The following is a 27,591-nucleotide window of genomic DNA, read 5'->3' on the forward strand; positions in this document are numbered from 1 at the left end:
GGCTATAGCCCTACCATGTTGAGGATAGTAGTTTTCTATGCTTAGAAAACTAATACATATTACTGGTTTCTTTACAGACATATATTGTGCCTGAATTTTACTTCTCTGATACTCATACATAATACTCCCCATATCTAGTTCAAGATCTGTATAATGTCCACTGTAGTGGCCCATTGCTTATAATGCCCCTCATAGTGCCTTTAAGAGGTATAATGCCCCATATAGTGGCAAAGTACCTATAATACCCCCACCTAATATTTCATCAAAAATCAAATACTCACCTGACTAATGCTACAAGCCTCTTCTGGCCTTCCCAGCTCAGGTAGTGCGCCCTGACGCAGGCGATCACAAATATATAATCGTTCCCTTGTAACCCCCTGCTCCATTTTACTACCTTATAGGCTTCAGCTCTAAGGGTACCCACCGCAGTCTTCAACTCTGTCCTGAGGATGGCAATACAGTTGTCTATGACTGACAAGGTGCTCTGTACTGCAGTCAATGACTGACAGTTGTACACGCCACTGTATCGGAATTCCTCCAGCCCGAGGTTCTGCAATCTAGTTGAAATTTTAACAATCGGATTGGGAGTGCCAGACAGAATCCGCTGAATATAACAATTGAAGTTGTGACCAGTCATTGCTGGACCATCAAAGAAAAAGAGCACTGGAAACAAAGGAAAGTATTCATTTATGATAACAAGGGCCTCATATTTCAAGATTTCTCAGTGGCTGTTTCTCAAAAAAGAAAATCCTTCATGTTCACATCTATTTGCTACACAACACAAACAAAATATCAGATTTCAACTTCTATACCCTGCCAAGCTATGAATCCATGCAGAAACTGCATGATGATCTTCAATGGCCAAGGCCAAATGCCATCTATGTCAAGAAGATGAAGGAGAATGATAATACCAACTACTTTTTAGGAGACTGACCCTGATCATAATGTTCCTTTCTCCTTTGGCATCCTTATTAGGGTATGGCCACACAATCAGACTTCTGCATGAAGTTTGAGAATCCAATGCAGAGACTTTCTATTTTCCAGTTACTCACATTCAGCATCTTCAGATATGCAGAATGTTCACTGTTCCTGTGCCTTCTTGTAAATTGCCATTCAATACACCACATTTTGATAGATAATCAAATTAATGGCATGTTGTACAGAGTCCAGTCTGGATTTTCTGGATGTTCACATAATAGAATGTGTAACGCATACAAGGGAATGCTCCAAACTCCCGAACGGAACCTCACGAATAGCTGCTAGCAGACGAATAGGAAACGCACCCAAGCGCCTTACACTCCTAGCAATCAGTCTCTAACAGCATACAGTGAATCCCCCCAAGAACGAGACGAGGCTCCGTGTTGAGGGTAAAGCAGTGGACAGCCTGAGCTGTGTGTTTATTGTTCTTATATAACATTGTTACACACCAGTACCACCCACAGGGTTTTGTAAAAACAACCAATAAACACATACAATACAGTAAAACACTCCCACACAAAATCCTCCCCTCTGCCTGTGATACAATTACCTTACACAATGGGTTGATGTAATTATCACAGGCAGGAGAATACACAATGTCTTCTGTCCTGGAGACAACCGAGGAGTAATTCAATTATCTCTCAGGACAAAGGGAAATCGCCAATACACACGTGGAGACAATAGGACAGACATCACTACTCAAATATACAATGTCCCAACCATTACAGTAAACATAGACATTTAACATATCCCCAGATGGATTGGATCTGAGCGCTCAATATCCAAACAGCGCTCAGATGCCACAAACACAGTCAAATCGCCATGGGGTTTAAGTTTAGCATGGGCTGATGAGAGGGCCCATAATCCTGGGGCAAGAGGCTAGCAACCAGGCTTCTCCACCACATGAATCTGAGCATATTGCAATAATGGCTAAAAATGGGGGTCATACTAATGCCAGTCTGGAGTAAAAAGTCGCAAGACTCTGTTTTGCCATTTTTTTAAACACCCATGTGAAAATATTTTACACCGTCCTCATTACTGGGAGTGGTCGGGCCGTGCCATTGTCTTTGGCAAATTCAATAACATTTAGGCCTGCTTCCAGGCATAAATGATGTCAGAAATCTTCTCCAGTCGCCATAAATTAGGTGCATCCTCCAGCAGCACAGGGGGAATGAAAAGCATAAAACTCCAGCCTTTGATAAATAACCCCATTGTGTTCTATACAGTTTAACAGAAGGTGGCCTGTAGTAATACATGGTTAGTGACATACAGTAAAGTAGGGATCGACCGATTATCGGTTTGGCCAATATTATCGGCCGATATTGAGGATTTTGAACATTATCGGTATCGGCATCTATTTTGCCGATATACCGATAACGTATGGGGAACACAGAACGCGCTGCTCTCAGCGCGTTCTGTGTTCCCTCCGCAGCACAGGGGAGAAGGAAGCAGTGTCTCCTCCCCCTGTGCTGCTGCTGCTGCCGCCAATGACAGAAGAGAAGACAAGAGGAGGGGAGGGGCTGTGGCCGCTGCGCCACCAATGAAGATAAGCCTTTCATTCATTCATATACAGGAGGCGGGAGCTGGCTGCAGAATCACATAGCCGGCTCCCGGCCTCTATGAGCGATAGCTGCGATCCGCGGTAGTTAACTCCTCAGGTGCCGCGGATCGCAGCTACCGCTCATAGAGGTCGGGAGCCGGCTATGTGATTCTGCAGCCAGCTCCCGCCTCCTGTATATGAATGATTGAGAGACTTATCTTCATTGGTGGCGCAGTGCGCCCCCCCCCCCCCCCAAGCCCCCCAGTATTAATCATTGGTGGCGCAGTGCGCCCCCACCCCAATCCCGGCCAATAGTAAAAACATTGGTGGCGCAGTGCGCCCCCCCCCCCCCCCAGTATTACTCATTGGTGGCAGTGGCCACAGGATCCCCTCTCCCCTGCTCCTCCGATCGGAGCCCCAGCTGTGTAAGCCTGGGGCTCCGATCGGTTACCATGGCAGCCAGGACACTATTGAAGCCCTGGCTGCCATGGTAAGCTCCATGCTGCTGTGTGCACTATGCACAGAGCAGCAGGGACAGTGTGAGCTCCTATTCACCCTGATAGAGATCTATCAGGGGGAATAGGACAAGGGTTCTAGTCCCTAAGGGGGCTAAAAGTTAGTAAAAAAAAAAACACAAAAATATTAAGTATAAATGAAAAAGACTTATAAAAAAAAAATTCACATTAACAATAAACAAAAAAATACACATTAACAATAAACATATTAATTTTCAGCAGATTTGTGTAGGAATTTTTTTTTTTCTCAAAAATGAAAATTCCCAGAATATCGGTATAAATTATCGGCTATCGGCCTGAAAGTTCACAAATTATTGGTATCGGTATCGGCCCTAAAAAATCAATATCGGTCGATCCCTACAGTATGGTATTGCCATAGAGCACCCATTGAGTGAGTTCCCACATAAATAATGCAATACAGAGTTCCTCAGTGGGCGACACATGCAGAAACTGTAACTAGGTGTTCCCTTACGTCCTCAACAGCAGCACAGATGGGGTTAACTGCCCCTGTGGACTGGTAGGACCGGCGGAATTTTAATGAGCCCAAGAACCAATAAACGATCTTCAGCTCCCTGAAAGGGAGGAGATCACCCCCCAGCCCACCGTGTTTTTTTCTGTCCTCTGGACAGGTGGACTGGCGTGTCGCTCCCTCTCTGGGAGCTGAAGATTGCTTAGGGGTTCTTTTCCCCTCCTTAAGCTTAGCTCGCTTTCTATGGATCTCAGTGCCTTTATTTTAGGCCTGATCATGGCGATTTCGGTCTGGGGTACCGTCGGGGAGGGGGGGCGTCCCCTCCCCTCTTCTCTAGACGGTGCTCCGTCCCTCCGTTACCGCATGTGTGCGGCGCTATGGGCGCCGCCATTTTCCGGAAGTGACGCGCCCTAGGTGCGCTACGTCACTTCCGGTTTTCCGAAGCGTTGCGGTGATGTATAAAACTCACCTTCTTTTAAACTCGCTCCCTAGAAGGACATCCTGGACTTAGGATTAGTCTGGGGAGACAATTTTCGTATAGGTAGAGCCAGTATAGGCTCTGGTTTTTCTACAAAAAAAAAAAAAAAAAAAAAAAAAGGGAGTGGTGCTGATCTCGTTTCAGGAACCCGCCCATTGGGCGGGGCTTCCTCCTTTTAAGCGCCCAGAGCCCATCAGTCAGTGCTCTGGTTGCGTTGCTTTCACAAGTTAGCTCCAGAGCTCTCCTGTGCTTTGTGATATTCCTGCAGTATTGCTTTGCTTGGGTTTTGTACTTCCTCTTCTTTCAGCTCTATTTCTTCTAGTGCTGGTGGGCCCCCTTAAGGTCTGGTTTTCTCCACCTCCTGATATTGTAGGTGTTATGACCTGTTTTGTTTCTTCCATTACAGACTATGGCTTCCCCTAAGGAGCAGGATCAGCGGAAGGCTGGGGCCAAGAGGAAGCATTTGGCATGTTACGAATGTAACACACCCCTAGATGACAGCTGTCCTTACTCCAGATGTGAGAGTTGTCGCACGGCATCCACGGAACCCACGATGCAGGAGATGTTCCAATGGACCAAGACATACGTGGATGATTCCATCAAGGGAGTAGTTCAGCTGCTTAATGAGAGGCTACCAGGTCCCTCTCAGACTCCCATGGAGGTGGTCGCACCGGTCGAAAGACCTACCCCCTGTTCAGTGGGGTCTTCTTCTTCTGAGGAAGAAGAATCTACTTCTTGCTTTTTCCCTCCAGAAAAGACGCAGAAGTTACTCAAGTCCATCAGGTCGGGGGACCAGGATGTTGACATGGGGGAGTCCTCCGATCCCGCCGGTCGGACACAGCGTGTCTTTAGAGCGGATGAGACCCTCCTCTCTGTGATGCGCACAGAGTGGAAAAAGCCTGAGAAGGGTCCAGTGCTTACCAGAAAATTCAGACTCATGTACCCGATGGCTAAACCCTTGGTGGAATCGTGGGGTTCCGTTCCCAAGGTGGACATGGCTATAGCCAAGTTGTCCCGGCGCACTCTAGTCCCTGCAGACGATGGGTCTAGCCTGCAGGACCCTCTAGACCGGAGGGCAGAGTGCACCCTTAGGAGGGGTTACGCGGCGGCCGCTGCCTCCACATCTACTTCCATTGCGGCCACTGAGGTAGCCACCTATCTACGCTCTAGGCTTAATCAAATCCAGACGGATGTGGACCAGAGCGTATCAAGAGACGACATCCTGGCAGCCTTCAAGTCAGCCAACCTGGCTATGGACTTTTTAGTTGATTCCTCCCAGATGCAGCTGAAGCTGGCCGCCAAAACTATGGCCCTAGTTTCAGCTGCTCGCAGACCACTCTGGCTGAAACCGTGGATCGCGGATAACGCATCCAAGTTTAACCTTTGTGGGCTCCCCTTCGAACCAGATAGGTTATTCGGGTCCGAATTGGACAAAATAATGGAGGGGCTCTCCGATAAAAAAGGGAAGAGCCTCCCCCAGCAGCCCTTTCGGGGACGCCCCAGACAGAAAAAGAAGGGCGGAGGTCGTCCTGGGCAGCAGTCTAGGCGCAGAGATTGGGGGGGGGGCGTCTCGTAAATATCCGAGACGCCCCCGCAAACCCACCAGGGAGGCAAAACCCTCCTGACTATGGGCCTCCTCGAGGCTCTTGGATAAGCCCTGCTGCCCCTGCAGTGTCTCCTCTAGATTTTTCCCGTACCCCTCCCCCAGATTCCCGTGGGGGGCCGTCTTACCCATTTCAAAGACTCTTGGAGCCGGTTGATTGCAGACCCCTGGGTCCAGGACATAGTTTCCGCCGGGTACCGGGTAGATCTTATCTCTCTCCCCCCAGAGAGATTCATCGCCACACGAAACTTCGGGTCTGCCAAACAGGTGGTCCTAGAATCTTACATTCAGGACTATATTTCCAAGGGAGCCCTAGAGGAGGTACCGGCAGGGGAGAGGGGCCAAGGGATTTATTCACCAGTGTTCCTGGTTCCCAAGAAGACAGGAGATCTCCGGATGATCATCGATTTGAGATTCCTCAATCGATTTATAAGGAAAACAAGGTTTCGCATGGAAACCATAAGGTCAGTCAGCCATATCCTCAATCCTGGGGACGTCATGGCTACTCTGGACCTCAAGGATGCGTACCTTCACATTCCGATCCATTCCGCTTCCCGGAAACTCCTCAGGATCGCGGTCCAGATTTCAGGGGTTTGCAGGCACTTTCAGTTCGCCGTGCTTCCCTTCGGAATCTCTTCTGCCCCCCTTATCTTCACCAAGGTGGTGGTTTCGGTGGTGGCAGCTTTGAGACTCCAAGGACTGACTATTATTCCTTATCTGGACGATTGGCTTTTCTTAGCCTCTTCAGTTCCGATCCTTACCCACCATCTTCAGGTCGCAATCTCTTTTCTCTTCCGCCTAGGCTGGATTATCAACTGGCAGAAGTCGAATGTGAGCCCATCGACTTCAATCCATTACTTAGGATTCGTGGTCGACTCTGTGGAGATGTCCCTCCGGTTGACTCCAGAAAGGAGAGCGCGGATTCAGGACCTGGCAAAGGTCCTTTATGTCCCTCGTCGAGTCTCTATCCGGACTCTCATGAAGATGCTGGGGCTCATGTCAGCGGCTGCGGATGCGGTCCCTTGGGCGCTATGGCACCTCCGTCCTCTTCAGTCGGAGGTCTTACACCTATGGAACGGCAGCCCTGCGGGGCTAGATTCCCTGTGCTCCCTGTCCGGTCAAACCCGAAATTCCCTCAGATGGTGGTTTCAGCTACCAGCAGGGAAGTCTATGACCCAACCAGCTTGGGTCATATTGACTACAGACGCGTCCCTTGTAGGCTGGGGCACTCACCTGGACGAATCCCCAATTCAGGGATCTTGGTCTCCTCTGGAGCGGCATCTTTCCTCCAATCTTCGCGAGATGCGAGCTATCCGGCTAGCCCTCCTTCACTTTGCGCCTCAGATCCGGGGCAAAGCAGTGAAAGTCCAGTCAGACAATATGACTGCAGTTCTCTATATAAACAAACAGGGAGGCACAAGATCATTGCCCCTTCTGTCAGAGATCGGGGTAATTCTTCGGTGGGCAGAGCTGAACCTTTCCCATCTATCTGCCGTTCATATTCGAGGCTCCCTCAATATGATAGCGGACCGCTTAAGTCGAGGATTACCGACCATGGAGTGGTCTCTGCATCCAGAGATCTTCAGGCAGCTAGTTCACAGATGGGGTATGCCAGAAGTGGATCTCATGGCAACCAGGTTCAACGCCAAGGTGATGAGGTTCTGTTCCCTCTACAGGGAAGACAACCCCCTGGCGATAGATGCTCTGTCAATACCGTGGAGGTTCAGGCTGGCTTACATCTTCCCTCCCTTTTCCATGATACCGAGGGTATTGATGAAAATCCGTCAGGATCAGGCCTCGGTAATAGCCATCATACCGTTTTGGCCCAGAAGATCCTGGTTTACCCAGCTCATTCAGATGAGTCGGGGACAATACTGGAGACTCCCCCCGGAGCAGACCCTGGTGTCGTGGGACACTCACCTCTGCCTAGATCTGCACAGGTTCAACCTGACAGCCTGGAGGTTGATCAGTCCCTTCCCAACATAGAAGGGCTTTCCGAGTCGGTCCTGAGAACTTTGTCGCATTCCCGAGCAGAGTCTACAAAGAAGGCCTACTCCAGGATCATGAGAATCTTCGAGGCATGGTGTGATTCCAGACAGGTGGCGTCTGCAGATCCGCCCCTTCCTGCGATACTTCAATTTCTTCAGGATGGATTAGATAGAGGCCTATCTCCAGCTACCTTGAAGGTACAGGTTTATGCCATCTCGGCCTGTCTCAACAGGCCACATTCTCGGGACCCACTCATCAAACGCTTCCTGAAGGGAGCTGAAAGACTAAAGCCTACTATACTGAAACCTATCCCCCAGTGGGATTTTTCAGTAGTGCTCAGGGGGCTAGCATCTCCCCCCTTCGAGCCCTTGGAGGAGGTAAATTTTTGACTTTAAAGATGGTCTTTCTTCTGGCTATAGCTTCAGCCAAAAGAGTTTCTGAATTGCAGGCTTTCTCCGCAATTCACCCGTACATTATTTTTCTACAGGATAGAGTACTCCTGAAGTTTTTACCTTACTTCAGGCCTAAGGTGCCTACTTTCCAGAACATCAATCAGGTAATATCTTTACCAGTTTTGTTTACAGCCTCCTCCTCTGATACTCCAGCTAGAGACCCGCTGGATATTTCAAGATGCCTCCAGATCTATGTGGATAGATCTAGTGAGTTCAGGATAGATGAGAATCTTCTTATCCTGTTTGCCGGTAAGTCTAAAGGCCGTAAAGCGTCTAAAGCCACCATTAGTCGCTGGATCAAGGAGGCCATTATGGAAGCTTTCGTCTCCCAATCCTTAGATCCTCCTGAGTTTGTGAGGGCCCATTCTACTAGGGCGGTCTCCACCTCGGTTGCGGAGAGAAGACTCCTCCCCTTAGAGTTGATCTGTAAGGCGGCCTCCTGGAGCTCTGAGTCAACCTTCATCTCCCATTATAGGATAGATGCTAGGATGGCAGAGTTTTCGGCTTTTGGGCAGACTGTTCTTAGTTCTGCCAGGCATGAGGACCCTCCCTAGGGGATTCTTCTTGCTATCTCCCCATCTGTGCTGCTGTTGAGGACGTAAGGGAATCGTTAATTTCTAACGATAATTTGTTTTCCCTTAGTCCTAACAGCAGCACACAAATATCCCACCCTAAATACATTATGCTTGTTAAAAACACGGTGGGCTGGGGGGTGATCTCCTCCCTTTCAGGGAGCTGAAGATCGTTTATTGGTTCTTGGGCTCATTAAAATTCCGCCGGTCCTACCAGTCCACAGGGGCAGTTAACCCCATCTGTGCTGCTGTTAGGACTAAGGGAAAACAAATTATCGTTAGAAATTAACGATTTTCTGCCTGCTTAGTAGCATTGGATGTCTTGGGCAAGCAAACAAGGATTTCTTCTTGCGTTGGAATTCGTGATTGGAGCAGCAAGTACCCAGGACATGTGTCTTACCCAAACTTAGATATGTGTTTTTGACACAATAGTAATCATGAAAAAATAAAAATATAATAAAACATAATTGGAAGGTATTAAAAAATGATATGGTCATAGGAAATGCACTACCAAAATTCCCTCCATTTATCTTCAGAAGAGCACCAACAGTCATAAAATAAATTAGTGCATAGTAAATTTGTTTACATGGTGGGGCTTTTGCGGTGCATGCAAGAATAGGCCGCAGTGACAAAAAGTGGAAGAAAAAGGAAGATAGCATTTCTTCAACTGTGGGTGGAAAAAGTTTTAGGATTAAGGGAGAACTGTCGTGTGAAAGTATGGGGGTCATACATGTCCTGGAATTCCCCTTTGGATTCCACTATGTAGGAAGGACCCTCAGAAAACAAAAGATTAGAATACAGGAACACATCCACAATATAAGAAAAGGGAATCACAGCGTTTCGCCACACTTAAAAAGTGTCATGAAAAAACCCTAGGGGTTTCAAATTAACAAGGGGAGAGTTGATGAAAAAGAAGTGGAAAAGTGGAGACCTAGTAAAAAAATATTAACAAAAAAGAGGCTGAATGGATTTATAATATTCAGACCTTGCAGCCGAGAGTTCTAAATAGAGAATGGGATATTAAATCAATCTGGATGTATTAGCAAAAGTAAACCACTGAGGCAACGGCCCGACAACGCCGTTTTATAGGTTAGGAGACTGGAGAAAGAGTTGAGAAGCTTGTTAAAGTGCATGATATCTTCACTAGACTGTAGAGGTACATAAGGAGAATATAGGTAGCATGGGAATCGAGTAGCGATTTCGAAATTTAAGGGAAGACTGTCTAGTGAGGGAAAGAAATCCTATTGGTACATATGATCGGGGACCCCATTCACAGACATGAGCAGAGGAATAGTATAGAAGAGGGAAGCCTCTAAATAGGTGGCGACTTTCCTCCATTTAAAAGGGAAACTGTCATGTTTTCATAAAAAAATCAATTTTAGAATATGTTACTGCTGCAGCAGCATTATCCACAAAGCAATCTTTAGTTTCTTAACATACCACTGTTTTCCTTGAGTTCTCCCCTTAGTTACGGCTTTTTAACCCCTTAACCGCCTCACGCAGGATTGCGTTCCCGGAGGCGGTCGATTTGTTCCTCTTCGACGCGTCGGCACGTCATCTCGCGAGACGCGAGATTTCCTGTGAACGTGTGCACACAGGAGCGCGCGTTTACAGGATCGGGAGGTAAACGAGTGGATCTGCAGCCTGCCAGCGGAATACCTTGGGGTGTCTTCTTTCCAAAATGGGGTCACTTGTGGGGTATTTATACTGCCCTGGCATTTTAGGGGTCCTAAAGTGTGAGAAGAAGTCTGGAATCCAAATGCGTAGAAAATGCCCTGTGAAATCGTAAAGATACTCTTTGGAATTTGAGCCCCTTTGCGCACCTAGGCTGCAAAAAAGTGTCACACATGTGGTATCGCCATACTCAGGAGAAGTAGAACAATGTGTTTTGGGGTGTCTTTACATATACCCATGCTGGGTGAGAGAAATCTCTGTAAAATGACAACTTTGTATAAAAAAAAAAAAAAAAAAGGGGAAAAGTTGTCTTTTACAGAGATATTTATCGCACCCAGCATGGGTATATGTAAAAAGACACCCCAAAACACATTGCCCTACTTCTCCTGAGTACGGCGATACCACATGTGTGACGCTTTTTTGCAGCCTAGGTGCGCAAAGGGGCCCAAATTCCAAAGAGTATCTTTACGATTTCACTGGGCATTTTTTACGCATTTGGATTCCAAACTACTTCTCATGCTTTAGGTCCCCTAAAATGCCTGGGCAGTATAAATACCCAACAAGTGACCTCATTTTGGAAAGAAGAAACCCCAAGGTATTCCGTGAGGGGTATGGTGAGTTCATGTAAAATTTTATTTTTTGTCACAAGTTAGTGGAATATGAGACTTTGTAAGAAAAAAATAAAAATAAATAAATCATTTTCCGCTAACTTGTGACAAAATATAAAAACTTCCATGAACTCACTGTGCCCATCAGCGAATACCTTAGGGTGTCTACTTTCAGAAATATGGTCATTTGTGGGGTGTTTCTACTGTCTGGGCATTGTAGAACCTCAGGAAACGTGACAGGTGCTCAGAAAGTCAGAGCTGCTTCAAAATGTGGAAATTCACATTTTTGTACCATAGTTTGTAAACGCTATAACTTTTGCGCAAACCAATAAATATACACTTATTGCATTTTTTTTTATCAAAGACATGTAGAACAATAAATTTAGAGAAATTTATATAGAAATAGTTTTGTTTGAAAAATTTTACAACAAAAAGTGAAAAATTTCGGTCAATTTCGTTTAATAACAAAAAAAGTAAAAATGTCAGCAGCAATGAAATACCACCAAATGAAAGCTCTATTAGTGAGAAGAAAAGGAGGTAAAATTAATTTGGGTGGTAAGTTGTATGACCACGCAATAAACCGTGAAAGTAGTGTAGTGCAGAATTGTAAAAAGTGGTCTGGTCATTAAGGGGGTTTAAGCTAGGGGAGCTGAGGTGGTTAAGGACCGGGCTCATTTTCACCTTAAGGACCAGGCCATTTTTTGCAAATCTGACTAATGTCACTTTATGTGTGAATAACTTTAAAACGCTTTTACTTATCCAGGACATTCAGAGTTTCTTTTTTCGTCACATATTGTACTTCATGACACTGGTAAAATGGAGTAAAAAAAAATGCATTTTTATTTACAAAAAAATACTAAATTTACCCAAAATTTTGAAAAATATGATAATTTCTATTTTTTTTACTTTTAGAATAGCTAGTAATACCTCCAAAAATAATTATTTTACATTCCCCATATGTCTACTTTATGTTTGGATAATTTTTAGAATGCCATTTTATTTTTTGGGGACATTACAAGGCTTAGAAGCAAATCTTGAAATTTTTCTGAAAATTTCTAAAACCCACTTTTTCAGGACCAGTTCAGATCTGAAGTCCCTTTTTGAGGCTTACATTCAGTGGCTTTTTTTTTATCGCCGCAGCGCTTGTGTAGTGAATGTGCAGGGATAAAAAAAAAAAAAGTCACTGCGGCGGGGCGGGCGTGGGTGAACGCACGTGTGGGCGACTAATCAGGCCTGATCGGGCAAACACTGTTTTGGGTGGAGGGCGAGCTAAGGTGACACTAATACTATTAGGCTCAATTCACACCTGAGCGTTCTGAAAGGAGCGCTCTGTATGCGCGATTGTACGGACGTTTACAAGCGCGCATACAGAGACAAGTGTGCACACAGTGTCGCGCGTTCCCGAAAGTCTATGTACGGGAACGCGCGACAAGCGCCCAAAAAAACGCTCCTGTACTTGTGTGAGCGTCGGGCGTTTTACAGCGCGATCGTACGCGCTGTAAAACGCCCAGGTGAGAACCATTCCCATAGGGAAGCATTGGTTTCTCCTTGTTGAGCGTTTTACAGCGCGTAGGAACGCGCTGTAAAACGCTCAGGTGTGAATTGAGCCTTATAGATCTGACTGATCTCTTACAGATACTATAAAAGTACCAATGCTGATTAGCGACACGCTAATCAGCGAATCAGTGACTGCGGTGCGGTGGGCTGGGCGCTAACTACCAAAGGGGCCTAAACTACCGTATATACTCGAGTATAAGCCGACCCGAGTATAAGCCGAGCCCCTAATTTTACCCCAAAAAAAAATGGGAAAAATTATTGACTCGAGTATAAGACTATGGTGGGAAATGCAGCTATAATGCAGAGTGTATGTGTATATAATGCACACATCTGCAAGAGGGTGACTCCCTGTATTTAATGCAGAGTGTGTGCATTATATACACACACACTCTGCATTAAATACAGGGAGCCATCCACAGATCTCCCCCCTAAACAGTGCCATCCACAGATCTCCCTACAGTGCCATCCACAGATCTCCCCTACAGTGCCATCCACAGATCTCCCCTACAGTGCCATCCACAGATCCCCCTACAGTGCCATCCACAGATCCCCCTACAGTGCCATCCACAGATCCCCCTACAGTGCCATCCACAGATCCCCCTACAGTGCCATCCACAGATCCCCCTACAGTGCCATCCACAGATCCCCCTACAGTGCCATCCACAGATCCCCCTCCCCGACGCTCACAGTATTCTTACTTTGTCTTTGCTCCGGTAATACAGGCAGTGCGGGGAGCGGCGCTCACTCACTGACGTCACGCGCCTTCTCCCACTAGGCGGCGCATGCGCGTGACGTCAGTGAGTGAGCGCCGCCCCCCGCACTGCCTGTATTACCGGAGCTAGACTAGACTCGAGTATAAGACGAGGAGGCTTTTTGAGCACGAAAATATGTGCCAAAAAACTCGTCTTATACTCGAGTATATACGGTAATCTAAACCTAACAGTCAATACTGGTGAAAAAAAAAGTGACAGTTTACACTGATCACTTTTCCCCTTTCACTAGTGATTGACAAGGGGGATCAAGGGGTTAATTGGATGATTTGGGGGGGGGGGGGGGGTGTGATCTGGGGCTAAATGTGTTGTGCTTGGTGTACTCAGTGATATGTGCTCTCTGCTGGGACCAACCAACAAAAAGGACCCAGCAGAGAGCACAGAAGCCATTTAACACATTATATTTATTTGTGATGATCATTAGCTGGCGACGAACTTCTCCTGTAACTTTTACCGGCCCGCACTATGCGCGTAATCTCGCGTCTCGCGAGATGACGCGCCTACAAAGAAACAAACCGACCGCAGAACGCATCCCTGCGTTAGGCGGTCGGGAGGAGGTTAAAGTGTAACTGCCATTCTATTTTTATTTATGTAATGTGTAGGGACAGTGATGCTGACCATTTTTGTAATATACTTTACTGAAATTGTACATTTTTATTAGAAAAATAGCGCATTTTGAGCCTCAGCAACGCTCCTGTCTTCTGTTTACATAACAGTCAGTGGTAGCAAGTCTCCACAGTTACGTAAACAGAGACAGGAGCGCTCACCCGAGCACAGTTGCCCCTTCAAACAGCTGATTGCCAGGGGTGCTTAGAGTTTGGACAGCCACCTATCTGATATTGATGACAGGTCATCTATATCATGAAAACATAACCCCTTTAAGTTGGACTAACCATACTCCATGCATTCTGCTCCAGTCCACCAGTCATTACATTCACACATAGAAAGTTTCATTCAATTCCAACAACTCCTTGATACGTTACTCTGGTTAACGAGTGTACATTAAGATCTAGACACATTTACTTGCGTACCTTTGGTTTATGTGTCCAAAGAAAATGACTCAACTTCTGCTTCCGATTAGTTGGCAGGCTGTGCATCACACCATAGTAATGTCAGTCTCCCACAACTCCCTCAAAACTTGTGTTACCTGCAGTGAAAGAAAGCAAGTACAGCTTCTGTGCATGCACAGATGAGCAGGTACACATGCTGCAATGGAGGGGTACAAGGAGATGCATTGTAAAACAGTGGGTGCAGCTCTCCACCTGCGTGCCCACCGGTGATGCAGGTGGAAGTTCCCTACAGCAAATGCTTTTATAAAGTGCAAAGTGATTTGGGGGGGGGGGGAATGCACCAACTTTTTAATGACATTTTCTGAGATTACATTTAATGACCTATATGTTTATGTGCATAAGATCTTCTTAATGAGCCAGTTATATTAGTGTGAAAACCCGCTTCAACACAAAAAAGATATTTAATCAGCACGGCAAACTCCAGTCCTGTGGGCTGTTCCACGCGAGATATGGACGCAGGAGGACCAGCTCTTCACTTCGCTGGAAGACAAAGCCAGTGCTTGGTACTCATGTCACACTTTTTTAAATAATGCCTGCACACCCACCCCTCTTCTACTATGGAGCTCATCAAAATGCTACAGTCTCCACCCTGGACAGGCGCAGTCTCTACATCAGTATGTCGGCTGTCCCCACTCCACACACCATTATCCTTCCACTATACTCCTTGTGGAAAGTGGTTTTCTTTATGTCTTGGCGACCCTTAGTCTGACCTACGTAGCACCGATAGGATCACATAGCATTATATTGATTTATGATGTACTGTCTAACACTGACATAATGCTGTAGGTCAGGACGAGAGCCCTCAGACGCACACTGCAAGTTCAATGCACTGAACTCGCTCATGTGAAACCAGCCTAAGGGCCCATGCACATGTGTATTTTGCGGTCCGAAACAAAACCACATCCGTGTTGGATCCGCATTTTTTGCAGATCCATTGTAAGAATTCCTGTCCTTGTCAGTTTTGCAGACATGTTTTTTTTTTGCAGAACGGAACGCACACAAGTCATTTCAGGTTTTTTGTGGACCCATTAAAATGAATGGTTCCACATAGACCTGTAAAAAAAACGGAATGAAAAAATAAAATCTATATCTATATGTCCTTATACTCAGTTTCTGTGGGTGTCACAGCAGGAATCATTTGCCATAACCCCAGAATTGAGAGGAAAAAATAAGAGATTTTTTGCAACTCTGGGTTTGCAGATGTAGTAAACGTGCGAGTCGTGTTGTGGCCCCATTCATTTCTACATGAGTACTGATACACTGAATACTAACACATTCTGACAACCCATTGTAGGCAACCATACTGCCGATATGGCCCTCGGTAAAAAGGCGTTTGACACCCGATCTAAATCCATTCAGGTTAAATTAAAAAAACATACATACCACCACCTTTCAAAATATTTTATTTTTCAACAATCCAGGAGAAACCAGTAAGAACTATTCACAGCTTATATCTAGTAACAACCTACAGTTACATGGATTGTAAAACTATCAGAGGTGCCAAAAAAATTCTCTTTAGGACACATGAGGGAGAGTGGCAGTAGGCACATCTATGTACATTACTAGAGTCTGACTTTACGGTTTTATTGTAGTCTGGATTCATAACCTTTTCCACTTTCCTCAATGCTCACTGCTTGCCATTGCCATTGATTGGTCTCTTCTTGTGGGCATCACTGGAGAGATATGCTTCAAGCTTGGGACGGCTACTAATGCGTTTGACATAGGCACAGAGGAGTGGGAAGCCTGAAAGGCAGTCTGGTGCCAGAACAAGATGGTTGTGCAGAAGATCCACCAGGTTGTAATCGGCAAAGGAAATCTACAAAGCAATAGGGAAATAATGCAGTTAGATATCACAACTTTAGGAGTCAACAACTTAATGGGTATTCCGGCCCAACCAGTTGCTCTGTTCATTTCAGGAGGGTACAGGCCCCCCCCACCCCCCTGCATTTCTTAATTGTTCAAGTCACCCTGAATTTGTGGTCAGTTCGCAGAAAGGTCTATGAAGAGGGGAACCAGTATGGAGAACATAATACAAGTACTGAGCAGATTTACTGTCAGCTGGACTATTAAACAATGAATGGCCCTGATAAGTGAAGGAGGCATTTCTCCATCTCTAACATAAAAATTTCTCCTCCTCACTTGTACTATGGATTTATACAAAGTTGTTTATAATCCAAGGTACACGTCAATGCGTTTCCATGGTAACAGACTACAAACAATCATCCTGCTGTCATACAGTTTCCCATGTGTCCCTTACTTGCTGCTAAAGTACTGGAGCAACAAAGTTGGTTGTGAAGGTGTGCACAGCTTTTAGATCTTTATGAGCACGAGTATTCCTATGTGGACTTTCCATTTCTTGCAGGCTCTCTAACAGCAGCCTGTGTCAGTGACAGAATTACTTTTTTTAAATAAATTTTCAGATCAATAGCCTGTCAATTAAATAGTCCTAGTATAACTAAAGCAAATCAATACTCACATGAGCTCCTACCACAAACCCCTTCCCCTCATTATTAGAGGCAAGCAGATGTTCAAAGTGACCAAGGTCAGTGGGCAGAGCCTTAACGTAATCATCTTTTCCATTCTCCTAAACAAAAAAGGAAACATGAATCTTCTGAAGAGGAAGACATTTCTCTGTCAGACTTCTGGGTGTCACTCACATAGTTCTGATAGATCATCTTCAAATACTTAAGCCGAAGATCCTCCACTCCGTCATTAACCATGTCTATGAGGCTTGCCTCACGAGGATTTTTCCCATACAGATCTACAACCCAATCATAGTTCAGAATTAGTAAATATATGCAGAGGGATCCACAAGCTCAATACATGAAAGAACAAAAGAAGCTCCGACACCTGAGTTGCTCCTGATCCCCCAGTCGTGTGGATTAAAACATCTGGCAACGGGGTGGGGGAAACAGCCAATAGCAGGCCATGACGGGGACTAGCCTCCCTAGAGTCACCTGGAGATGCAGCTGTGCGGGGGATCAGGAGCGGCGCAGGTGCTGGGGAGGTAGGCAAGTATAATCTATACGAGGGGCCCGGGCATGGGGGGGGGGGGGGGCATATGTTACTTTGTATAACCCCTTTAAGTTGTAATACCATGATTCCTGGCAAGAAGGCGCAACATGGCATTGGACTGATACAGAGTGAAGTCTCCATCTTTAAATCCTGGAAGTTGGCCATACACCTACAAGGAGAAAATAAGACAAGGAACTGTAAGATAGACAGCACTGAATGTGTTAACTACAGCAAAATTCCTGGCATCGATGGGATCTGATTGATGCAGAAGACAACAAAAAAAAAACCTGTGTAAAGAGTACTGGTCAGGTCCCCACATCCACAGTGATGAAAGCGCTCCTTCCATGCATACAATCAATAGGGATGAACGTAGGGAAAATAGAGGAAACATGGGTACTGGAAGTGGAGCATCTAGGGCAGGGGACAGGAACCTTCGGCACGCCAGCTGTTGTGAAACTACAACTTCCAGCATGCTCCAATCATTTCTATGAGAGTTCTGAGAAGAGTAGAGGAAGCATGCATGCTGGGAGTTGTAGTTCCACAACAGCTGGAGTCTCCCTACTCCTGGTTTATAGTATAAGGACAGGAAGGAACACAGGAGAGGTGAGAATTGATGACCAAACCTAATGATAAGCAGGGTGTTCTAGTGGTGATAAAAAAAGGCCTTAGACTGAGAATATATTTATTATTAACATTTAAAAAAATTTACATAAAATTACTCAAATATTAACCACATTCTGGAACAGCCTTTCAGAGATGGCAGCTGCCGAGCGGGTGGCCTGCTGTCAGTGACTGCAGGACACCCCAGAGAGCAGGCAGGGACCATTCCTGTAGGTCCCTGCCTTCTAGATCACTGTATACACAGCACTCAACGAGTCCTGTCCAGGCCCGGTGGTGATGTGACTGCCAGGGGAGTGCAGGAGCTGACGGGTCTTCCACAGATCACGATCAGCCCTGCACTGAGGCCATGACGAACTTGGTCTATAGGGCAGGCAAATACCCGGTGGAACACCTTACCTTCCTTATGGTGGGGGTGATCAATGCATGGAACCAGTTTGTCGTGGTGAAGGGACAAAAAACACAAAACGTATGGTCCCCAGTTTTGCCCCTATGGAGAAACCCTAAACTCCCAGAATTGGCTTCTCTCTCAGACTGAGTTCTGGCTGCAGAGGGGGATTAAATACCTCACCCAATTGTATGATGAGGGGGTTTTTAAGACTCAGCTCTACAGGCCGAATACAATATACCACGCTCATCCCTCTAGGTTTTTCCAACTTAGGCATGTATGCGAGTCTCAATTTGGGGTGGGCCCTTTGCGGCTGGAATATGGGGAGATAGAGAAAATTGCCAGGCGAGTAGAACATGGTAAAATGGTCTCTGCCTTCTATGGTACACTAATATCCTATCAATCTTCGCCTATATCTAAAGCTTTCGTCAAATGGAAAGAGGATATCACGAATTTAGACCTGCGGCAGGAGAGGGAATTAGCCTCTACATGGAGATCGGTGATTTGTGCGCGGGATCAGCCGATTCAGGCTAAGTGGATACAGAGTATATTTGACTCCTGTGCGTCTAGCTCGCATATACAAACTCAGATATCTGTACCAGATGTGGCATTGGCAAGGGAACGTTAATGCACATGATTTGGGAATGTCCAGTTATTGCAGACTTTTGGGAAGACGTGCACAGATCTCAATTCCAGACTGGGTCTCCCGGCAGTTATATCCCCAGAAGTTAGTCTACTGGGCCTTGTCAACGACATTATTCCTACCAAATACACTACAATCCTTTATAGGTTACTACTATTCTATGCTAGGAAGTCCATCCTGCTAAATTGGAAGCCTCCAAAGAGTCCCTCCTTATCCCACTGGACTCCACTCATCAATGCAACTTTACCCATGTACAAATGGACCTTTGAAGCCAAGGGTACACCAGACAGGTTTGAAAAGATTTGGGGCCTCTGGTTGAGTGCCAACTCTGTATCGGAATAACTCAGACACAACTCTGGTGTCTGCAGGTTGACGCCCGAGTGAATGCGGTGTGAATGTCTGACAGCCTTCGATGGCGACCAATTATATCCAGGACAACTAGGATTAAGAGTTAAAGGTGAAATGTACGGTTTCTACATCTTAATGCTACATAAAGCCTTCTCCTGACTGTCAGTTAAGGTAGATGCAAGTAATTGTCCTTTTTATTCTGTTTTGAATGTTATTGTTTTGTTGTTGTAAATTGGGGGGGGGGGAGGGGGGGTATACTGAACTCCAGGTGGCAGCCCTACAATCTGCTCTATAGAAGCGGAGGCCCTCTTCCCAGGAAGTAGAGACTGATCTAGTAGAGTGAGCCCTGAACCCTGATGGCAGAACAGCTCCCTTGGATGAGTTTATGCCAAGTAAATAGCTTGCCTTATCCATCTAGCAATAGTCTGGGAAGATGCAGCAGAGCCCTTCTTAGCACCCTGAAAGGAAATCAACAAACGGGAGAAGGACCTCCAGGGCTGTGTGACCTGCAGATATTGAATTCAACATCTCCTCACATCTAAACAATGGAATTCCCATATTTTTTTTTTCTCTTTTTAGAGAAGCACAGAAGGAGGGAAGAACTATCTCTTGGGAACGGTGAAAAGAGGAAGACACCTTTGGCAAAAGAAGGATCAGGAGAAATAACCACCCTAGCCAAGATTTTTAAGTAAGGCTGGTCAATGGAAAGAGCAGCAATCTCACTAAGGCCACTTTCACACGGGCGAGTTTTCAGCACGGGTGCAATGTCTGAGGTGAACGCATTACACCCCACTGAATCCGGACCCATTCACTTCAATGGGGCTGTTCAGATGAGCGATGATATTCACGCATCACTTGCGCATTGCGTGAAAATCGCAGCATGCACTATATTCTGCGTTTCAGGCAATGCAGGCCCCATAGAAATGAATGGGTCTGCATGAAAAATCACAAGTGCTGATGTGGTGCGATTTTCACGCATGGTTGCTAGGAGATAAGGATGAAAGCAACTCGGACCCCATTAAAGTGTATACACTATTTTCCCTTATAACATGGTTATAAAGGTAAATAATAGCATTCTAATACAGAATGCTTACTAAAAGTGGATTGAGGGGGGGGGGGGGGGTTAAAAAAATAAAAATGAACTCCCCTCATCCAATTGATTGCGCAGCCGGCATAATCTTCTTGCTTCTTTCAGGACCTGCAAAGGACCTCTCTTCATTTAGCAGGACCTGCGGTTATGTCAAAGGTCCTGAAAGAAGCAAGACTATGCCGGCTGCGCGATGAATTGGATGACGGGAGTTTATTCTTTTTTTTTTTTTAACCCCCCCCTCAATCCACTTTTAGTAAGCATTCTGTATTAGAATGCTATTATTTTCCCTTTATAACCTTGTTATAAGGGACAGCAAACAATAACCGACAGCAATTGCGTGCCTACTCGCACGGTTTTCCCGGCAATGCACACGCAACGCATCCGTAGCAAATCCGGGATGCCCGTGTGAAAGAGGCCCAACTCTTCTAGCAGAGGTCATCGCTAGGAGAAAAGCCAGCTTTAGGGAGAGCATCTTGGGGGAAATGCTGTCTATTGGCGCAAAAGGACCTGACATCAGGGCTGAAAGAACCAAGTTTAAATCCCAAGGAGGGATCCTATGTCTGCAAACTGGGGATAACTTAGAAACTGCAGTGATGAATCCTTAGGACAGGAAACAGAACTGGAGGTGGAGAGGGTGGTCCCTCTTTTAAAGGGTTTCTGTCACCTGAAAAATGGTATTAAGCTGGCTGACATTAGCGATGTGCTAATGTCAGCTGAACATACCTATACATACCTATATTAGAGCCATCTCACTGCCTGAAGCCATTGAGATTTTTTATAATATGCTAATTAGCCTCTAGGAGCGAGGGGGGGGGGCATTGCACCTGCTCCTAGAGGCTGTTTGCCCACCTCTTTTCACGTCCTTCTCTTGATTGACAGGGCCAATAGATACTCACACCAGGATGATCCTCCATTTTCCGCAACACTAGTGCTTTACTCAGCAGTCTGAGATGTCAGTACTCAAGATACTTGCATTAACCCCTGCTGCACAGTTACTTTACCTCCAAGGAGGTCACCCCCTGGTCCATCACTGGTTCTGTACACCCTTCCAGCATACAGTCACCACACATCAAGTTTGCAGACTAGACCCTCATGCCACCTGTAGGTACAGTAGACTCCTGGTTGCCACTAGCTGTTATGGTGACATCCTTGTCATCAACCATGAACTCTAGGAGCACACATGAGCAGTCCCCTCATCTGAATTAAAGGCATTCTGTCACCACTAGTGAGCGTATACAACTGCTCATATGGCACTGTAGGTCTCCTTGAGGGCATTCTAACCAGAACTGTAGAGGCAATCTAAATTTATTTGCGCCCCTCAAAAAACGATTTCATAAATATGGCAATGAGCTTGTAAAAGAGTCCAAGGGGCAGAACTTATCGCTCATGGAGCCCGGCCGCCCCCATTCTTAGAGAGCCCTGCTCCTTCCCTCATCTGCTATTCTTGATGTGCGGACATCACCCTGCCGCAGCAGTAAAAAAATAAAAATAATCTCGCGCATGCGCATCATCTAGTGCGTTTGCCTGTGCGCGCTGAATAACTCAATAACTGATCTGTGCAGTTTTTGCAGTTGTGTGTATGGAGCGATCTGCAAAATAAGGGCCTAATAGGGGATCTGAACCTGCGCTCCTCTAATCACTCATTCTGTTACTGTAAATCTGACAGGCAGTCTATTAGGGTGAGAGGAAACACTGAATGCAGCAGTATACCAGAGCTGGCATCCACAAGTGATGGAGCGGGCACAGACCCCGATCCCACGCCATCACCTGATCTACATTTTACCATTATACTTTGTCCCATGAGGGGTTTCATCTTACCGCAGCTTTCTTCAGATCCCCCTTCTGCCAGTCATCAGACGTTACGACTTCCTCCTTCCATTGAGCTCCCTGGTCAGCCATGAGCATTCGCATAGCTTCACAACGACCTGACAAGGAAATCAAAGAAATAACTCACCCCAAACCCCTGCAGACCACAATGCAGTTCTCCCCCAAACATTACAAAAATGAAAAACCAGTCATCATCTATTATAGCCTCTTCCTTACAGCAGCCCGATATCCTGACTAGGGCCAAGCTGCAGTACCAGACACACGCGTTTGGATGTCGCTCTGTGAGGAATTCTGCCCCTTTCACACCAGCGGATGCCGCGCGGGTAATCTGCTGTGTGGAAGACCGCCAAGCCCCGCTCCGGACAGCAGAGACACGGAGCAGTAACATGATTGATAATGCTCCGTGTCTGACCTTTTTACTACAGAATCACGGTGACAACTTTATCTTACCGTGATTCTGTAGTAAAAAGATCAGAGGGGCACGGAGCATTATCAATCATGTTACTGCTCCGTGTCTGCTGTCCAGTGCGGGGCTTGGCGGTCTTTCACACAGCGGATTACCCGCACGGCATCCGCTCGTGAGAAACAGCCCTTGTAGGTGCAGCTGACCGTAGTAGACCATCAATGTAAAAATGCTTTAAATGGTTTGGTTCTAAGAAAGAAAACCTCTACTCACCTCTGACATTAAAATAAATGATGGTGTATTCAGGCACTAAAGAGCGAGAAGAGAGACAGGCGGTATTAATTGGTGGTAATGCTACATGACTTCTGTATATGCCGGTTGTTACAAGTTATCCCTAAGGGGTCATGCACACAGCCGGTGTAGTTTTTGTGGTCCGCAAAACACGGATACCGGCCGTGCGTGTTCTGCATTTTGCAAAACGCAACATCCAGCCCATAATATAATTTGTCTGTTTATGGACAAGGATAGGACATGTTCTATCTTTTTTTAGGATGCCACACTCGTACGTGGCAGTGCCGATGGCTGACTGAGGGAGTCCCCTTCCTCTGAAACCACTTAGACGCTGTGGTTGCCATGAACTAGCATCTAAAGGGTTAAACTGCCGGGATCAGCGCTTCCACCATTCGGGCGGGACTCCCGCTCTCCACTGTCCAGGAGACCCATGCAGCACTTACATCTTAAAGGGTTTCTACCACCACATTTTGACCTAATTAGCTGTCAGACACTAGCGATCTGCTAGTGTCTGCTCTACCTAACCATGCTATTGTAATTCCTTTCTGTGCAGCGGTTACCCTAAAAAACGTAGTTTTATTGCTATGCTAATGAGCCTCTAGGTGCTATGGGGGCGTCTTTTCAGCACCTAGAGGCTCCGTCCACTCACTATTTCCTCCTCCCAGCGCGCTCCAGCCCGCCCCTCTCCTCTAGATTGACAGACTACTTCTCTGCATCTCGGCCGAATTCTCGCACCTGGGCCGTGTGCTTCTGTATTAGGCGCAGTGAAGATGCCGACGCAGGGAGACGATCACTGCGCCTGCGCCGAATACAGAAGCACACGGCGCAGGCGCGAGAATTCGGCCGAGATGCAGAGAAGTAGTCTGTCAATCTAGAGGAGAGGAGTGGGCTGGAGCGCGCTGGGCGGCGGAAATAGTGAGTGGACGGAGCCTCTAGGTGCTGAAAAGACGCCCCCATAGCACCTAGAGGCTCATTAGCATAGCAATAAAACTACGTTTTTTAGGGTAACCGCTGCACAGAAAGGAATTACAATAGCATGGTTAGGTAGAGCAGACACTAGCAGATCGCTAGTGTCTGACAGCTAATTAGGTCAAAATGTGGTGGTAGAAACCCTTTAATGACCGCTGTAAAAAGGCGTATCGGCGGTAAGGCAGTTTCCTAATGTTTTTTGCACCCTTGGCAGTTCTGAAATGGCAGCTTTCACTGGGTTTAACGTTTTCCCATAATAAAACATATGACTTTCATAAGCAAGTCTGGCAGCTGTCTAAAGTTAACCACTTCACTGCCAAAGCGCTGATACTGCAGGGAGCAGGTGTGTAGGAGAAGCAGCCAAGATGGAGAACAGCCATTGTGAGGAAGACATCCATGGAGAACAGCGTGCGGTGATTCGCCAGAAGCTCTGTTACCCCCTCTGCACAGACCATGAGCAAAAGCGTGAGCGCCATCTAGTGGCTGCTGACATGTAGCTTCCTTGTCGGATGCACTGTACAAGCAAGTACTGGGGGACTTTAGGAGTACAACTGGAAGCCATATGACTTCTATTGAACGCAATTTAACCCCTTAAAGGGGTTGCCTAAAAATCTCAGACAACCCCTACAAGGTCTTTAAAAAAAAAAAAAAAAATATTATATTAACCCCTTACTCCAGCGCCATTCTCTGTGCCACTTCTCTGGTACTCCCACTGCATGTCACCGAGTACCAGGATGTGCCTGGATCCAGTCACTGTCCTCAGCTGTAGACCACCAAGGACAATGATTGGCCAGACGGTCAGGTACAGCAGCAAAGCGCGCTGAAGTAACGGGTGAGACATTATATGGTTTTTAGGTCATGCCTGCTGATGTTAGGAGCGTACATCCCAGCACCACACAGCAGGAGACCAGAAGACCCCCGTTACATCACAGTATTAGGCCCCATGCACACAGCCGTATCCAGAGGCATCCTGCCTTCTCCCCTACGTCCCACCATATGCCTATTTTCCCGCAAAACTGACAATCGGACGTTCTATTTTTTGCAGGCCATGGAATGGACATTGTTGAGGACAGTGCGCCGTCCCCATTGAAATAAATAGTTCTGCATCTGATTGTCAAAAAATGTGGACCTAAACAGGTCTGCTGCCCAGAGACTGTCGTCCAACTTTCCAGTGCCAACTACAGTCCATAGGAGGGCACAGAGCTGCGTGCTCCTCAAAGCATTCCTAAGGCCTCATGCACACAACCGTTTTTGTCCGCAGCGAGCAGCAGTTTTTGCGGCTTGGATGCAGAACAATTCACTTCAATGGGGCAGCAAAAGATGCTGACAGCACTGCGTGTGCTGTCCGCTAGGGGTGGGTGATATGGCCTAAAATCCATATTGCGATATAATTTTAAGCATGTGCAATATGCGATATATATCGCGATATATTTTCTATATTGGGGGGGGGGGGGGTGTTTAAACTTTTTTTCTTTTACTTTATTTAATCACCATTAGCCTCCTTAAGGGCTAGAACCCTTGTCATATTCACCCTAATAGAGCTCTATTAGGGTGAATAGGACTTTACACTCTCCCTGCTGCCCTGTGCTTTGTGCACACAACAGCAGGGAGCCGACCATGGCAGCCAGCCTCTCATGTGCCCCCCAGCCTCTCCCTCTTATCAGCCCCCTCTGGTAACTCAAACCCCCCCCTCCCTCCCCAGTATTAATAATTGGTGGCAATGACCACAGGGTCATCCCCCCTTCCCCATCATTGGTGGCAGTGGGCAGTTCTGATCGGAGTCCCAGCAGTGTAATGCTGGGGATCCGATCGGTTACCATGGCAGCCAGGAGTCACGCTACTGAAGTCCTGGCTGCCATGGTATGTTAGTGAGCAGCATTATACTCACGTGCGCCGTGGCCGCTCCTTCTCATAGGTCTGTACAGCGCATTGCTAATGCTATAAGCATTAGCAATGCGCCGCACAGACAGAAGGAGCGACAGGCGGCCACAGCGCACGCGAGTACAATGCTGCTCACTAACATACCATGGCAGCCAGGACTTAAGTAGCGTGACTCCTGGCTGCCATGGTAACCGATCGGATCCCCAGCATTACACTGCTGGGACTACGATCGGAACTGCCCACTGCCACCATGATTGGGGGACGACCCTGTGGGATATGGCCGGCACATTCATTGGTGGCGCAGTGGCCACAGTCCCTCCCCTCTTCCTCCTACTCTGTTCTCATTGGTGGTCAGCAGCAGCCGCGCACAGTGGGGAGGGAGGGACTCCCCCCTTCGCCACTGTGCTGGCTCAGGAGAACATGGTGCGCGCCGAGCGCGCGATCATATTGCAGTCCAGCGATATAGGCAATATGCACAAAATCCATATCGTGGCACAAATGTATATCGCATATCGCCTACCCCTACTGTCCGCATCCACTGCTCCGTTCCGTGGTTCGCAAAAAAATAAATAAAAGTTGGATAAAACCGGTCCTATTTTTATCCGTTTTGCCGACAAGAATAGGAAGTTATATTAATGGCTGTCCGTGCCATTCGACAAATTGTGGAACACACAGACGCCATCCGTGTTTTGTGGACCGCAAAACACACAACAGCCGTGTGCATGTAACCCAAGGAAGCTCCACATAAAACTACAAATAAAGCCGTCATATAGCCCCAGCCATTGGCCTAGCAGGGCTGAGTGAGCGCAGGGGTCTCATACTACACAGCCATATGGTGGATATATTCTCCCGAGGAAGCATTTTCCCTCCTATGGTTCCCATTGTGAATGGCAGGGCACAGTAGCACTGACAGGTCTATAGGCACAGCACCCTCTGGACTGCCCCACCATGACACATGCCTGGAGCACAGCGCCCCCTCTAGGTTACATCTGTGTAATGGAGGGCTGGGATCCCAGCACAAGTGGCTGCTATAGGCGTCACACCCACTTAAAGGGGAACTCCTGCAGTGGTAAAACAAACTCCAGGAGCTGATGCCGGTGACCACTGTATACACAGCTCATCCTGTACAGCAATGCAAAGTCACCCATGGAAAACGGGACGCAGAAAACTACAGCACTTATCCTTAGTTTCTAGTCCATAAAAGTGTAGGGAGTCTACAGCAGACATCTTCCATTACAGATTCCACTTCCCTCTGATAAGCCGTAAACACCCAGACTCAGCGATAAGAGCCCGCGCCCTATCGTGCAATGCAAGCGCTGAGGCGTCTTACTGTTGTCTTGCGGTGAAATCCTCAGGCACAGGAGTCACAGCCGGAGAACTGCAGCCAGGTGAGGCGGAGGCTTTATAGGCGGCGGAGGGGGCGGAGCTGAAGGCGGAGGCAGACTGCGCCTGCGCGGCGGCTCCTGTCAGTCACGGCGGCAGCCTCAGGCTCGGCTCCTCTCACTGCAGGAGGGCAACCAGGCTGTGCTGCCCACCTAGTAAGAGCAAGCCAGGGCGGGGCAGTGGTCTGTGCCCCCAGCAGCCGCCATCAATCATGCAACAAGGTCTTGCTTACATGAGACAGTTTTGAAGCGTTTTCTTTTTTGATACAAAATCACTGCGTTTTTTTCTGCTGTTTAAATTAGTCAAAAAATTGTGACAAAAACTCTTTAAATACGGCTCATGTGAATACACTACATAGCTATGGGCCATTAAAGGGGTATTCTGCTTGCTAGAAGTTATCCCCTATCCACAGGCTGGGGCATAACTATCAGATCGGTGGGGGTCCTACTGCTGGGGACCC

General features: G+C 46.9%; 1 protein-coding gene across 1 annotated transcript; it reads right to left on the reverse strand.

Moving 5' to 3' along the window:
- Positions 1-15,898: 15,898 nt before the first annotated feature.
- LOC121005163 (glutathione S-transferase P 1-like) lies at positions 15,899-27,203 on the reverse strand. Its single transcript, XM_040437731.1, has 7 exons — positions 27,079-27,203; positions 22,881-22,916; positions 22,196-22,302; positions 17,372-17,459; positions 16,933-17,036; positions 16,752-16,859; positions 15,899-16,091 (listed from the first exon to the last, which is right to left on the reverse strand). Coding segments are annotated over exons 1-7 (633 nt in total). The 5' UTR covers positions 27,080-27,203; the 3' UTR covers positions 15,899-15,902.
- Positions 27,204-27,591: the final 388 nt, after the last annotated feature.

Source organism: Bufo bufo, chromosome 6 (assembly GCF_905171765.1).
Source record: "Bufo bufo chromosome 6, aBufBuf1.1, whole genome shotgun sequence".
Classification (NCBI taxonomy): domain Eukaryota; kingdom Metazoa; phylum Chordata; class Amphibia; order Anura; family Bufonidae; genus Bufo; species Bufo bufo.